Source organism: Morus notabilis, unplaced genomic scaffold (assembly GCF_000414095.1).
Source record: "Morus notabilis unplaced genomic scaffold, ASM41409v2 Scaffold148, whole genome shotgun sequence".
Lineage (NCBI taxonomy): Eukaryota > Viridiplantae > Streptophyta > Magnoliopsida > Rosales > Moraceae > Morus > Morus notabilis.
In genome coordinates, this window is record NW_010362321.1 from 37,966 (window position 1) to 53,167 (window position 15,202).

The 15,202-nt window shown below is 34.4% G+C and overlaps 3 protein-coding genes across 3 annotated transcripts; 1 reads left to right on the top strand and 2 right to left on the bottom strand.

Moving 5' to 3' along the window:
- Positions 1-3,301: 3,301 nt before the first annotated feature.
- On the top strand, positions 3,302-7,834 carry LOC21397165 (sodium/hydrogen exchanger 4). The gene is made up of 14 exons (XM_024167907.1): positions 3,302-3,497; positions 4,542-4,660; positions 4,765-4,862; positions 5,001-5,060; positions 5,161-5,207; positions 5,313-5,507; positions 5,666-5,712; positions 5,867-5,933; positions 6,133-6,233; positions 6,343-6,444; positions 6,531-6,678; positions 6,780-6,842; positions 6,952-7,035; positions 7,203-7,834. The coding sequence occupies exons 1-14, from the start codon at positions 3,330-3,332 to the stop codon at positions 7,494-7,496; spliced, it is 1,593 nt and encodes a 530-aa protein (XP_024023675.1). The 5' UTR covers positions 3,302-3,329; the 3' UTR covers positions 7,497-7,834.
- Positions 7,835-8,037: 203 nt separating this feature from the next.
- On the bottom strand, positions 8,038-8,775 carry LOC21397166 (putative lipid-transfer protein DIR1). The gene is made up of 2 exons (XM_024167918.1): positions 8,368-8,775; positions 8,038-8,222 (listed from the first exon to the last, which is right to left on the bottom strand). The coding sequence occupies exons 1-2, from the start codon at positions 8,675-8,677 to the stop codon at positions 8,215-8,217; spliced, it is 318 nt and encodes a 105-aa protein (XP_024023686.1). The 5' UTR covers positions 8,678-8,775; the 3' UTR covers positions 8,038-8,214.
- A 968-nt stretch (positions 8,776-9,743) lies between these two features.
- LOC21397167 lies at positions 9,744-12,996 on the bottom strand. The gene is made up of 6 exons (XM_024167922.1): positions 12,545-12,996; positions 11,609-11,720; positions 11,348-11,519; positions 11,046-11,227; positions 10,266-10,409; positions 9,744-10,068 (listed from the first exon to the last, which is right to left on the bottom strand). The coding sequence occupies exons 1-5, from the start codon at positions 12,994-12,996 to the stop codon at positions 10,284-10,286; spliced, it is 1,044 nt and encodes a 347-aa protein (XP_024023690.1). The 3' UTR covers positions 9,744-10,068; positions 10,266-10,283.
- Positions 12,997-15,202: the final 2,206 nt, after the last annotated feature.

Consider the following 15,202-nt stretch of genomic DNA (forward strand, 5'->3'; position numbering starts at 1 on the left):
CAAAAAGTGAACAATGATTAAAAGTCATTTTTCATTTCTCTCTCATTTTACACAAAACTAAAAAATCATTTTCATTTCTTTTTTTTTGTCTTTATTGCGTCAAATGTCGTTTTAGAAACATTTTCATTTATTTAAAAAAAAAGTAAAAAACAAAAACAAGATCAATTCTAAACACGGCTAAAGTTTCTTGTCGAGAATATTATTGTTATAAGCTGCAAATTAGACCGGCAGAGACATCATTGTTATTACACTGAAGTAGACTCTTGCAACAATACGTTGTTGACATGTATATCAAATTAGAAACCTCGAGATTAGATTATTTCCGGAACAACCAAGATGATATTCGAGTTGAATTAAAACAAGGAATCATTGATAGTATTGAATGCGGTGAAACTCGGCCATTCAAGATTAGACGTCGTATTATTTTGCCATCATTTTTTATTGGAGGACCTAGAGATATGAGAAAAGATATATCTTGTGTTGGCTGGCCATATAGTAAAAGAAAATGGAGAATTTTATTTCTAAAATTAATTGGAAAATTGTATTTTAAATGAGATTTAAAATAGTCAATTTTCTATTGCTTTGTCTTTAAGTTAAAGCAAATGGATCCTCCTAGTGTTCTAAAGATAAGAGACAATAGAAAATTAGAGAACACAATTTTTGTTCTCCTTCACTGTAGGTGGCCGAAATTCCTAAGAGAGAAAAAGAGAAGAAGTTCTTCCAACACCCATTTCCTTCACATACATGCGTTGATATGGAGGAATACAAATTAGCGAGTGACTATAATTCCATAGTTTCATATTAGAGCCCACACTCTACGTCTTACAGATTTCAAAGACTAGACGAGTAAAATTCAGATTTTCTGAAAAAACTTGGAGCTTGGACCTCAAGTTATCAGCCTAATCGTTTGCTAGGTATGTATTATTATAAATTAATATGATTAATTTATTATTGCATAAATTAATATATTCTATAGAATATTCAAAAAGTTTTATAAAAATTTTTGTTATACACGATTCACACATACATCCTTCTGCGTTAAAAAACGTTTCAAAAACCAACACAATTCCTCCAATTTTGACTTGAAAACACAAGCAATTAAATCTGGTCTATTTTGGATTTCATCATTGGACGGTAAATTCTCTTTAATATCAAGCCAATTGGGATTACACGTCATTGTCAAAAATATGTATGGTTTTCCAAATTTTTGAACTTCCCAGAAGTAAAGTTGATCTCCACCACACCTTTTCCGGCAACCATCTTGCATCATTGTTCCCCATGAGAACCGATTGTCCTTCATTTTCTACTTTGTATGATGAGAACAATTTCTTGTCATTATAATCGTGGATTGTGGCACCAGAATCATGCCACTATTCAAAAGATTTGATTGCAGTCATGTTAGTTTCGGTAATCATGTCCATTTGCATCTCCGAGACTATAGCACATATGTCTTCAGATTTCTCTTCAACAACATTGGTTTTGTTGGTGTTAATTTCTTCCTTTTTCTTCTTGTACCTGTAGTCACTTTGGCGATGGCCTTTCTTTCCACAAAAGAAGTAATTTCTCAAAAATTTCTTTTGGTCATCATCAAACTTCTTGAACTTCTTGTGATTATTAACTTTGAAGTTCTTAGAAAACTTACTTGTTTCGGCGACATTAACCTTAGAGGAAGCAATAATCTTGCCTTTGCGATCACAAAACTTAGTCTCCTCTTAGATCTTCAAGTGTTTTTGTAATTCCTTCAAAGTTATATCATTTCTCGTATTAAGGAGTTTCTTTCTATAATCACTCTAACTTTGTGGTAGTTTAGCAATAATGGCCCCCACTTGAAATGATTCAGAAATATCCACTTTTAATTGACAAAGGTTAGTAACAATTACTTGCAATTCATGTATTTGATCAAGAACGGACTTATTATCAACCATGGCAAATTCTAGATATTTCAAGATAAGGAATTTATTTGTACCTTCCATCTCAGTTTCGTATTTATATTCAAGAGCGTTCCATATTTTCACAGGAGACTCCATCGAGTTGTAAAGATTGTAGAGCTTTATAAAAAGAAAAAATAATGTTCATGATCGCTTTATAGGTATTTTTTAAGTAAAAATTTTTAGAAAGTTATTTTTATTAATAAAGCTTTTTTTATAAAGTCCTTTTTTTTTCCAAATGGTTGGATCAATTAAAGCTGAGGGTAAAAATATCTCCACATCATGTAGAAGTTTTTTTAGTGTGATCATTTAAAATACCCTCCTATTTGTTTCAACTATTGCACCAAATAATTCAATTTAAATGGTACCTTAAGATTTAAAGTGCTATTTGATAGAGAATTTGAATCTTAATTTTAGAATGGACACCCACAATTAAATTTAACAATCCGAATTACCGTCTACGGTGGTAAGAATTTGTTTTTTATTTTTTTTTCTCTTTTCAACTTCAAACTTAAAAGTAACTTAACTTTTACGTTTTAATTCCGTTTGAGATGATTTTTTTTCACTCTCTTTATAATGAAGAGAAACAAATCTCCATTTATATTGCATATTAAAATACTTATAATGAAATTTTATAAAATTTATTATAAAACTCTAATGATAATTTTTAGTACTCCATCTAAATACAATTAAAATTTTATTCAAAATATAAATTACAATTTATTTACATATCTAAATATCAATTTAAATCACCACAATTAATCACAATTCAAACGGCGAACCAAACATCACCTGCAATTCTGTGCCCTTCAAACAAAAAATAAATAAATAAAAATTATGTGCACTTCCTAAAATGATCTCCAAGAAAGAAAGCATATCTTCCTAAATTCGGAAGTTAATGACTCAAAGCAATTTTGATAGCATTTCTTGACTTGTTACTAATGTTTTCTTTGAAGCATTTAAGTGGACGTTTAATTTATGTATTCAGAACCATTCTTATTTTATATATATTTTTTATGAGAGAAAAATACTATAAAAAATTATAAATTATAATTTAAAATCAGAGACGAATATAGAAAATAAACATCTCTCAATGTCCATGACGGATTCAAAACACTTGAAATTCTCCAAATCTCAAGAAAAATGACCAAATCAAGACATGTGTAAACCCTCCACGATTTCGCCACACGTGGCAACCCCACCTGAACACACTGGTCACAAAATACTCAACGGCTCCACCTAAGTCAGCCACTACCACAGTACCATGCATGCACACAAAATACATTAAAACTCAATATATATATATTCATAACAGTAACAAAAATTTTTGTTTCTCTTTTTCTATTATATTAAGAAAACAGAAAAGAGGAACCTTTTTTTTTTTTTTTTTGATAAAGAAAAATGGAGATGTTGCAAGGAGTAATGGAATTTCAGAAGAACTTGGCCAAAGATCATGCACAAGTGGTGCCCATATCAGTGTTCGTGGCTGTTTTGTGTCTCTGCGTAGTCGTTGGCCACTTGCTTGAAGAGAATCGTTGGGTTAATGAATCAATCACCGCCATTATCCTCGTAAGTTTTTTTTTTTTTTTTTTTTTTTTTTTTTTTTTTTTTATCTTGGTCAATCATTGATTGTGTGTGTGTTGATATACACATGTGAGTTTTTTTGAGTTATAATTAATTTGTTGGAAATTGAGACCTAGCTATTTGTTTGATATGGTTTCTAGTGATATCAAAAAGTAGGTTTTAGAGGCATTTTAAGGGGAAATACTAAAAAGGGTTTTGAGGTTTGATATCTTGGAAGAGTTACAAATTAATCACTTCTTGATGAAACATTGTTCCACTTTCGTATTTACCCTTTTATTAGTGATTTATATAATACAATGTGAGTTTTGAGTTATTAATTACTTGTTTAGAAATTGGGACCTAGCTACTTGTTTGGTATAGTCTAATTTAGTGGCTAAAAATTAGTTATAGGGACATTTGAAGGGAAATACTAAGAGGGTTTCAAATTAAAGTTTTTAGGAAATAAATTCTTTATATCTCTCTGTTTTCACAACTATCCTTTTATTTTTTGAGTAACAGGAAAAGAGTTATAAAGTTTTAACTATGTTCTAAGATTTCTTGAAGAACTTGAAAAATATAGTTTAAGTTTAGTGTTAATTTGCAATGTAAATTTGAGTTATTACTTGTTAGAAAGTGAGAACCAACTAACTATTAGTTTGGCATGTTCTTTAGTGGCCAAAAAGTAGTTTTTAGAGGCATTTGAAGGGAAATACTATAAGGATTTTGAATTTTGAGCTTGGTTTCTTGGAAGAGTTTCAATTTATTAAGTCCTGATGAAATTTTCTTTATTTTCATATCCACCCTTTTATTGGTGAACGACAAAAGGAAAATTGTGATCCTATTTCTATTTCATTTTCATTACATTCTCTCCTTCCTTGTGGGGTTTTATCTAATATAAAGCTATCTCAGGTAGGCCAATAGTAATTTTAGCAGCAAGAAGTCCTCGTGCTTTTAATTTGGAGAATTATTGGTTTTTTTTTTTCTTTTCTTTTTTGTCTAATGGAAGTTATACATTTAGTGGGTCTAATTAAACTTGTTTATGCCTAACAGGGATGCTTAGCAGGAGGTGTAATATTGGCTGTAAGCAAGGGAAACAGTTCTCATATCCTGACTTTTAATGAAGAACTCTTCTTCATTTACCTTCTTCCCCCAATAATCTTCAATGCCGGGTAATTAAGTACTTCACCCTCTTTATAATCACTCATTGAATAAGCTCTATATATCGCCTTTGAAGTTTTAGGCTTAAATTATTTGCATCTTTTTTGTGTGTCAGTTTTCAAGTCAAGAAGAAACAGTTCTTTCAGAACTTCTTAACCATCATGCTATTTGGAGTTGTTGGTGTTTTCATTTCAGCATCAATCATAACATCTGGTAATTTTTGAATTACTTTTTGTTTTTTTGGTATTATTTATCTACAATATTTCTCAAAATTTTCCAATTGTTGGTATGTTTCTTTGTTAATATTTATTGTGAGCTATTCTATTTGCGTTCAAATTACTTTTGGCCTAGGCAGCTGGTGGCTATTCCCAAAGGTGGGTTTTGCTGGTCTGAATGCACGTGACTATCTTGGTGAGATTAGACTTGTTAATTTTTGTCATGTTTATGATTAAAAAAAATTAAGATTAAGGCCTAAAATTGTGTATGAACTTAATTTGTTGGTTTGATTCAGCAATAGGAACAATATTTTCGTCAACCGATACCGTGTGCACTCTGCAGGTTAGAACATGAAATTTAAGGCTTTAGTTCAGTCTGTAGTGGACCTATTTTTATTAATTTCCTTTTCCACAAGTGTTTCAATATTTGCATCATAACTAAATTTAGGTTCTTCATCAAGATGAAACCCCTTTGCTATACAGCCTAGTATTTGGGGAAGGAGTGGTGAACGACGCAACATCAGTTGTCCTATTCAATGCAATCCAGAAGATCGATGTTACTCGGCTTAGTGCCTTGACTCCTCTCAATGTCATCAGGGACTTTTTGTATTTGTTCTTAACAAGCACTGCTCTTGGGATCACAGTAAGTTAATGTTGATGCGAATGAAATAAATGTATGACCAATGAACTTGTCTTACAATATTATGTGTTTATTTAGTTTTGCTTATATATTTTTTCTTGAAGAAAATAATGCATTTATGTATCCTTAGCCTGATTTTTTTAGTTTCTATTCCCTTGCAGTCTGGACTTCTGACCGCACTTGTTCTCAAGACTCTGTGCTTTGGAAGGTAAGTAACTCGTGTACATTTTCCTAATCTAGATTTTCGATAAATAATGGAGAATTTCATATTATGACATGTCTTTAAATTTCGAGTCAAAAGTTGTTAAGTTAGTTTGGTACCTATAGAGAAATGTAAGTCTGAACATCAAATTTTCTTGCAGACACTCGACCATTCGCGAAATTACTTTGATGGTCTTAATGGCTTATCTGTCATACATGTTGGCTGAGGTAACTATGCAAACTTGAAAGTTCGTTTGATTAAGTATGTCCTTTAAAATTGCAAGATTTTGCAGGAGCTCTTTTCCTTATAAATGTTCTTGGTTAGCGGAAGTAATAGAAGCTAATCACATTTTGATCCATACTATTTCTCATTTCCTTGCCGGAATTTTTCAATAGGTTATGATCCATCTTAATTGCTCCTTTGCAGCTATTCGAACTGAGTGGAATACTCACCGTCTTCTTCTGCGGGATTCTCATGTCCCACTATGCATGGCATAATGTCACTTACAGCGCTCGAATCACAACGAGGCAAGTACAGGAAAACAATATCGGACACGCTACAAAATTCCTTATAGTCAAGAAGTTTTTATATCCCAACTCCTCTTTCTGATTTTTTTTTCTGTCTGATCATATGCAGGCATGTATTTGCAATGATGTCTTTTATTGCGGAGACTTTCATCTTTCTTTATGTGGGAATGGATGCTCTTGACATAGAGAAGTGGAAGATGTCTAAACTAAAGTACTCCTTCTATAATGAATTTAACTCAGTCGTGTGATTCAAATGTGTTTTTTCTTCTTTTCAAATGTACCTCTCTATGTTTGCAGTATGGGAACTTCATTAGGCATCTGTAGTACCTTAATCTTACTGATATCAGTTGCGCGTGCCGCGTTCGTGTTCCCTCTGTCCGCTTTTTCAAATTACATGAATAGAGCACATTCCGAGAGAGGATCTAAAATCACATTCAAGCACATGGTAAGTGACCGCATATACAAATATTTTTAACTGTACTGCTATAAGAAGGAAAAGGATATGACCAGACTAATTTTTTTTTTTTTTTTTTTTTTTTTTTTCAGATAATCATATGGTGGGCAGGGCTTATGAGGGGAGCTGTCTCAATTGCTTTGGCATTTGAACAGGTTTTGAGTCTTTTTCTTTTTTTTTTCACTTCCTAGCAGTTCTAGAGTAACTGTCAGCTAATTGATTTACTTTGATTTGTGACCAATCAATTGCTATTCACTTGTGTAGTTCACGTTTTATGGTGTCACATCGGATCCAATCAACGCGACGATGATAACGACGACCATAATAGTAGTCCTGTTCAGTACGGTGGTACGTTACTTTTAACATTCACTCTTTAAATATGAAAGATGGAGAATCTTAGCCTTTACACGGGGACTTCCTTGGATACTTAATCATGAATTTCAGTTACTCTTTTGTTAGTTGGTTTGAGTAATTCATCTATGTGTATCTAATAATAGTATAATTATTAACAACAGGTGTTTGGTCTTCTAACTACGCCACTAATTAACTATCTGCTTCCCCATCCCACGACCGCTAATGACATTATTCGAGAAAGGAGGTACGACGACGCTAGAGAGGACATGACACTCCCTCTTCTCTCCCTAGAAGAGTCTGCCGCAACCAACATTCTCCGCGCAAAAGAAAGTCTGTCCATGCTGATGGAAATGCCTGTGTACACCATCCATTCCTACTGGAGAAAGTTTGATGATGCCTACATGAGACCCTTTTTCAGCGGCCCTCGCCCTGTCAGCGAGCACTCGCCAGCTTAGGCGAATGACCAACTGAAAAAGTCACGAGTGTATCATAGTAATGTGTTCAGAAATAACTCAAAGGTAACACAACAACCACTTTTTGGAGTGTGAAGTGATGACTCGTTAACCTTCTTGTTGCACTGATCAATCTTTTACGAGACTTGAAAAGTGGGGACTCGTATTTTCGGCTGCTGCTTGGATGGTAATGAACTGTTTTGTGCTATTTTTATTACATGGGTTTCTTACGTTTTCAAGTATTCTATATAAAGCAGAAATGGATTATTGAGTCTGTACAAAAGTGCTGGGCAAAAATTGTGTTAATATAGAGACTTGTGTGTATACCAAAGTGATTTTGGTTTAAGATGCAACATATTTGATTCATTGCAATAAAATCAATGAAATGGTTGCTTACTGGTTAATCAAATAATGTGAAAAACCATGAGATATAAAAACATGTTTATACTTTTTTGACAAATAATCACTCTTATAACAAGACTTTCTAAGTCATATTTGACGAGAAATCTTTTGCAAACATGATCCTCAAAACTTATTCTCCAGTATTCCAAGAAAAGAAACTGATGAAATTACACGACAAATGAACAGCAAACTTAGGTGAGCGATAAAGACGAACACAATGCAAATCATGCAGAGAAAACAGCTGCTGATCCAAAAACGAAAATTCTCGAAAAGCCGAAATACAAACATTTGCGCGCATCTGACGATCCTGAGATGTGCTTCAAAGCACTGCAAAATGAGACAAAAAGTTAATAGTTAATAGTTAGAGACGCGTACGTAACATGAAACCAAACGTATCCAAAAATGCAACAAAGAATGCAACAGTGAAACCGAAAAAACTCCTTTAGTTCTGGTGGAAAGTTTGAAACCTTACCGTTGCATTTCCACGGCTTGTTGAGGCCACACTTCTTAGGCAGTTCCACGGCGTGTGCAGGGTCGATTTTAAGAGCACGGAGGGCAGCCTTGTAGTCGCACAAACAGGTCAAGTTCGCGTGGTGAATGACAGAACAGCAACTCTCGTTTGGCGGCGGCGGTGATTCGCCACTCACCGCAGGGAGGCAGTCAAAGAGCTTGCTGGGGTCAATATTGCACAAGGTAGTAGCACTGCCTCCGCCCACCAGAGCCATCAAGCAAATGGCCAGCAGTAGCCATTGGACAAGAACTTTCGCACCACTAGAGACCATTTTGTCTGTCACAATGTTTTGCCTAGCTGAAGCTGTGACTGGATTTCCCTTCAGTAAGCCAATTTATATAAGAGATTTACAGTTTCTTTAAGGCTTAATTTCACAGATGATCTCTCACTCAAGCTGTAAATTTCACTTCAGTCCCTCATTTTTAAAATGTCTCAAATTTCATTCCTGGTCTATCAGCTTATTTCAGTTTTAATCCTTTTTATGAATTAAGTGTCAAAAACAAGATAAAAATATGCACGTAATGCTGACAGAAAATAATATTTAACTAATAGAACACTGACATGCACGTAATTCTAGTACAAAAATGTAAAAATAACACTATAATTCATATTTTATTCCATTTATAACACCCAACTAATAAAAGTGACAAACTGAAAGAAGCATACATCAAGGATTGAGTTTGAAACACTAATGAGACATTTGATTCATAAATTCAAAACCATAATTCATTATTATAATTTTTAAAATTTAAATTTTTTATGAGAAAAAACTACTGTAAAAAATTAAGAATTATGATTCAGAACAGAGACAATTAAGAACTATGATTCAAAACATAAACGAACTCTTAAAACAAACATCCCATAAAAAAATCTGACACTAAAGTAGAATCGACAACATTTAATTAAGGACTATTTTGTAAGATTAACCTCCTTTTCTTAAAAAGTCTTGACACTAAAGTAGAATCGACAACATTAATTAAGGACTATTTTGTAAGATTAACCTCCTTTTCTTAAAAAGCTTGATTGACTTTAGATTTGACATGTGAACCTGGTCGGTGGAAAGTCACGAGACAAATGGAGAATAGAGATGCTCAAAAGTCATGGTTCTGAAAGCCAGTGCTTAGAGGTTGGCAAATTATTCTTTAATTCTCGTGTTTGTATTAGATCAGAGGTCACGGACTGTCATTTCCTTGTCTGTATATACGAACATACATATATAGTTATACACAATTACAGACGCGTCATTTGCTGATTATTGGTTTTATTTGTTAATATGAAAATTCTAAACAATAACAGATTCCTTCACATACAACTGTGAAGGGTATAATACATACAGATAATTATTAACACATGATACTTAAACACCATTCATAAACTGAAAATCAGCTAATAACAACTTGCTTCTTACACGATACTTTGTTCTTCTCTTTCCCCCCCCCCCCCCCCTACTTCCAGCAATTTTTACAGGGTGTTAGAAACCTCCACAGGTCATTCTAACCTAAAAACTCCCAAGTCAGTCAAACCAGAACGAACCCTAGTTCCATGGTGTACCAAAGTATCAAATAATATTTGCCATGAACTCATGCATGGTAGATAAATACAACAGCCCTATTTAACTAATGAGCAGTGCAAAATATAGTCATCAATAGAGCTGATCCGCATCTGCAAGCCAAAAAAAAAAAACTGTTAAAATGTCTGGACAAAATATTGACAAAGAAAAACAAAACGATCCAAAACTATCAGACAACGAAGTATTAACTATATGACAATTCAGTCTTAGCATGTAAGGGGCTGTGAGATGTTAAATAATTGTATTTGAAAGAGAAATGAGCTTAAAAGTCTCGAGATTCGGTTCTTACCGGTATGCCCAATAGGCATCAGGTTTTTCTGAATATGTGATGACGTGCCAAAACTTCCTGTATCTCCAATCCTGAGATGCTTTCACAACCAAAGAGCTCCTGAAGCTTTGCATCACATAGTATAACCATTTTGTTCAAAGGATCCTGAGTGTATGTCCAAGCCGAAAGGAGAATGGTTAGTGCAGCTATTTTTTCCCCCCAAAAATCTCCCAAACCCACTTTGTGAGCCCAAACTTGGGCCCTCCGCCAAACAATAGAATCGTTGGAAGGCAGGAAACTATGACTTATGTCATGTTGGTGCCCATGAGGTGGTTCGAACCCCAGACCTTTTGGGAGCAAACCAAAGGCCTGACCATTCCAACCAACACCCCATGAGTGTTACTGCAGCTTAATGTAAACCAACAACATAAAACTTGTATTTCTTTAAGGACATAACTTGTATTTATAAAGAAGTCAACTATATTATATTGATAAAAATGAAATAAACAAGCTTGCATAAAAAAAAAAAATGAAATAAACAAGCAACGGGGAGCTCGAAAGTGCCATGGCCGTGGAAAATTTGAAAGATAGGCATATTGTGTCCTTTTTTTTTTTTTGATACAATATGGGATTGAACCCACTACCTCCCACCAAACCCAACCCCCACAAAAAGATGCCACTAGATCAAGAGGTCTTACGCTTATGCATGTCATGTGTTTAAACACTAAAACTTTGCACACGGGGTAAATCTAACTTCTTATCTTTTTCTTTAGGTGGCTGGTGGGATAAAAGTTTGCCTACCTCAAGATTGTTGACCTTTATGTATTCCCAGATCCGTCTGAAAACATCTGCTTGGAGCATTTCGCTTCCACCGACACCAAAAAAGTTTGCAAGCGCTTCAGATATGACCACAGAAGGACTGGATTCAGTACTGTTTGCTCCAGACTCCACTTTTACCTTAGGCTTCTTAGCAACTGACTGTTCTGATAGCACGAAAATAAGCAAGTCCTTAGTCTAGGGTATCAAATCATTCCATAATCGTGCACATACTTAAACTGAAACAAAAACCCAATACAATGAGACAACTATCCAAAGATACATACTTGTAGGTTCAAGAGGTATAATATGCTTAGCTAGCAATTTGTTCATTTTGAACATGTCAGTACAGTCCGTCTCAAACACCACTCGCAACTCCTCATTGCAAATTATTTTCCTTTTGTTACTTGGATCTTGGAGATTGTTTCTCCTAATGTAAGCCCAAAGTTGCTTAACAATCTGATACAAACAGCAAGAAAAACTCAAAACCTGATAGTAGATTAGACAATCAACAAACCGATTAAAAAACTATTCTAATGAGTCTGAACCTCAGTCCTCGGAAGCGCTGGTTGGCCAACAATGGCCTGAAGTTCAGGCGAAACACCACAAAGTTTGTTTAGACCCCCAGGGCCACCTTTTCTCTTGGCCTTAGTTTGAGTGCTGTAATAACATGTCAACAAGACAACAACAAATAAATAAAAACATCTACCCAAAAAAACAAAAAACAACAACAACAATAAGACAATTGCAATTTGTAAAAGTAAAATATCTGTCACTTGGAAATTTGGTTTCAGAATTCAGAGAAAGAACAGAGTACTCAATTCTTATCCTTTTCTTCGATTTTCGAGTTCTCCCATGGCCCACATAACAGAATAAACAAAGCTCAATTTTAAATAGCATTCCCTCAAATTTTCAAATTTCTTTTCCCAGCTTTTAATTTTCTGGACTACTAATCAGAGGACTATCCCACAAAGAAAAATAAATTGTCAAAAAGAATTTTCTTTTCCATGCAAATACTGAAATTTAATAATGGGCGACTCTGGAATTCTCAAAACCCTATTTTCCGCAAAACCACACACTTCCCTGATCCAAAACCTTAATTGGCAAGGCAAGCAAGTCGCTTTTCCTTTACTTTCGTCAAGTTCTTTTTCCCGGTAACCAAACAGAGGGCTATCTCAAAAATTAAACGAAATCCAAGCACTCGAATTGCCTAAAAGCCTTTCTAAAAATTCGACGCCTTTCAGTTCAAAAACCCCAATTGGCAAACTAAACAAGTCCCATTTCTCCTAAAAACACCAAATATTATTCGAAGTTGAAAAATTAAACAAGAGAAAAATCCCGAGTTCAACAAAATTCAACGCCTTTCGCTTCAAAAAGCCCTAATTGACAAACTAAACAAGCCCCATTTCTTCTAAAAGACAACACAAAAACTTTCTTCAAAGTTCAAAGAACCATTAAAGAAACAAGCAAACAAGAAAACGAACCTCTCCTTGGGCCGCTCGGAGGGCGAAACGACGTCGTCCGCAGCGGCGGCGGGTTCAGTCTTCGGCGCCGGCAGCGGCGTGGGAGGAGGCTGGAAAGGAAAGGTCTGGAAGGCGGAGGGGCTGGGCTGGAAATTAGGGTTCTGGTGAGGGGCAAAACGGTCATTGAGCTGAGCCTGTTGCTGGTGGTGGTGCTGCTGTTGTCGTTGGGGTTGGGTCGTGTGGGATCGGAAGATGAGCTGGATCTGGGGCCCGATGAGCTGGATCTGGGACCCGATGAAGTCGGCCTTGTGGGAGAGATCGTAGCCGAGCTTCGACTCCAGCTGCTGAACGACGCCGTTCAGGGTCGTCACTCCGCCGCCGGTGACGGAGGCTTCCCGGATTAGGGTTTGCAGGGCTTGCGAGATTTCTTGATCTGTAACCATGGCGTCTTCTTCTTCTTCTTCTTCTTTCATATACACTCGAACTTTCACTCTCTCTCTCTCTCTCTGCTTTTCTTTCTCTCTCTAAGATCTTATCTCTCTTTCTCTCTCTTCGAAGTTTTATCTCTCTTTCTCTCTCTATCTTGGTTAGAGGGAAATGACATTTCGGTCCACTCGGGAGGGTGAGAGGGGGAGTTTTGGTGGGGCTAGACCGCTGTGAGAGTGGGATTTGTGAACCGCCAATTGAGTTGCGCCACGTGGTGAGATAGGGAGTCTTTGCTGTTCCTTTCTCCGGTGACGGAAATGTTTGAGGTGTTTTGTTGGTGATGAGAGGGTTCTGAACGACCAATCACCGTGGCTGATTTGCCATCAAATACTCAAATCCGAGCCAATTTCAATTCGGCCCTTTTTAGACCACCGGTTCATTCTTCGTCATAACCATTTCCCCGATAAAAATTATTAGTGAACTCAATTTTTAAAGTTGTGTTTGGTAAATAGATTTAAAATTATGATTTAAAATTAATTTTTATTTATAGTGATTTTGAATCGGTATTTAGTTTAGATTATTTTAAATCATGATTCGAAATCAGATGTGATATTTTAAATTAGAATCACTCATAATTTTAAAACCACCCTATCTTGATTCAAGGTGATTCAAACCCATGATTGGTTTTAAAATTATGATTTGAACCTAAAATCATAAATCATAGTTATGATTCTAGAATCATATTAAAATCACCATAGTTTAAATCCCCGTATCAAACTAACCCTAAATGTATTATTTTAAAATTTTTGTCTTTTATTTTTTATTAATACTTTTTTTAATTATTAGAGTTCTTTAACTAAATAGTATTAATTAAGTATACGAATAAAAATTTAAAACTCATACATTCTAATGAATATTTGTCTCTTTTTTTTTTCCCTAATGTTTCAAAACCCAATCGGGCCGTTATAGCCCGATCTTATTTGTAAAATTTGAAGTACAGTCTAAACCGAGATAAATTATTTCTACTTTATTATTTTGTTTTTCAATTTTTCAACCTTTAAAGTTTAAAGTTTAAAGTTAAATGTTATAATTGATTTGGAGCCCGTTTGGTTCATGGATTAAAATCATGAGATTAGAACTATTTTTGATTTACATGTATTTTTTATAAAAAAAATACTGTAATAAACTATGAACTATTATTCGAATCAGAAAATGAATATTCTAACCAAACGGGCTCAGACTTTCATGCTTATTTCATTCTATTCATGTTGTGATCGCTCTCATTCTAGTTGATATCCATTCACAGCCGCTATTATTACACATGGTTACGAAACGTAACTCAAACTGGGCCGGGCCTTAGTGAGATCGGGGCCTCTTTGACTTCTCGAATTTTTACTTGTATTACATATATGCCTTCTCTTTATAGCCTAACTTTAACATTTTCTTTATAAAGATAGGATACATTTTATTACCGATAATTACGGCCACTGAATAGAAACATTGGACTAAAAGCCCAAATTAACATAAAAGAACATCCTTATGCTTTAAAAAGTAGGGAAAAAAAACCTAAAACGAAAATATCTCTGAAAAGTCAAATAGACTGCACTTATTTTGACCCCAAATGGAGCCCAACGATAAGGCCCTGTTTCGAGTTTTTAATTCTAAGTTTGCTATAGTTAAAAGCTCTCATAAAAAATCATATTTAACTTTTTTGTTTTAGTTAAAAATTCTCACATAAAATCACATCTCAGCTCAAATTAAAAACTCAAATCTGTCGGATCGGACTGAGCACATCCCTAAAATAAGTTCTTAAATCATTATTTTCTTCTTTTTCTTTGATAAAAGAAAATAAAATCTTTCTTCTTTATTGGTTAGATTGGAAAAAAATAATTAGGTGAGTTTACAATTTACCTTTACTAAAGATGTCCAAACACTGAAATTGGTAGCTAATCTATACCCATGAAAACAACCTATTTCTCCTCGGATATTTTAATGGGATGAAGAGATAAATAGTATATCTCTTAAACATTTTTAAGTAAACGGAATATTTTACAATGGTTCGCGTAAATAACATGTTTATTGATAAATATTTATTTACCCCCGAACATAAATACATTAATTACTAATAAATATATTATTCACAATGAGTATTTACTAGTAAATAAATTATTTATGCCTACTAAATAAATTTTTAATTAATAAGTATGCTATTCATTTCAACATTTGAAAAATATGCTATTTATTTAGAGAAAA

What these genes read in the sequence shown, in the direction of transcription:
- LOC21397167 (XM_024167922.1), bottom strand. Translation starts at nt 12,996, where the DNA reads ATGAAAGAAGAAGAAGAAGAAGAAGACGCCATGGTTACAGATCAAGAA. An exon ending in CAGCGCTTCCGAGGACTGAG is followed by an intron (nt 11,520 to 11,608) that starts GTTCAGACTCAT and finishes TGTTTGTATCAG; the next exon opens with ATTGTTAAGCAACTTTGGGC. An exon ending in TAAAGGTCAACAATCTTGAG is followed by an intron (nt 10,410 to 11,045) that starts GTAGGCAAACTT and finishes ACATACACTCAG; the next exon opens with GATCCTTTGAACAAAATGGT.
- LOC21397165 (XM_024167907.1), top strand. Translation starts at nt 3,330, where the DNA reads ATGGAGATGTTGCAAGGAGTAATGGAATTTCAGAAGAACTTGGCCAAA. An exon ending in CCAATAATCTTCAATGCCGG is followed by an intron (nt 4,661 to 4,764) that starts GTAATTAAGTAC and finishes TTTGTGTGTCAG; the next exon opens with TTTTCAAGTCAAGAAGAAAC. An exon ending in AGCATCAATCATAACATCTG is followed by an intron (nt 4,863 to 5,000) that starts GTAATTTTTGAA and finishes CTTTTGGCCTAG; the next exon opens with GCAGCTGGTGGCTATTCCCA.
- LOC21397166 (XM_024167918.1), bottom strand. Translation starts at nt 8,677, where the DNA reads ATGGTCTCTAGTGGTGCGAAAGTTCTTGTCCAATGGCTACTGCTGGCC.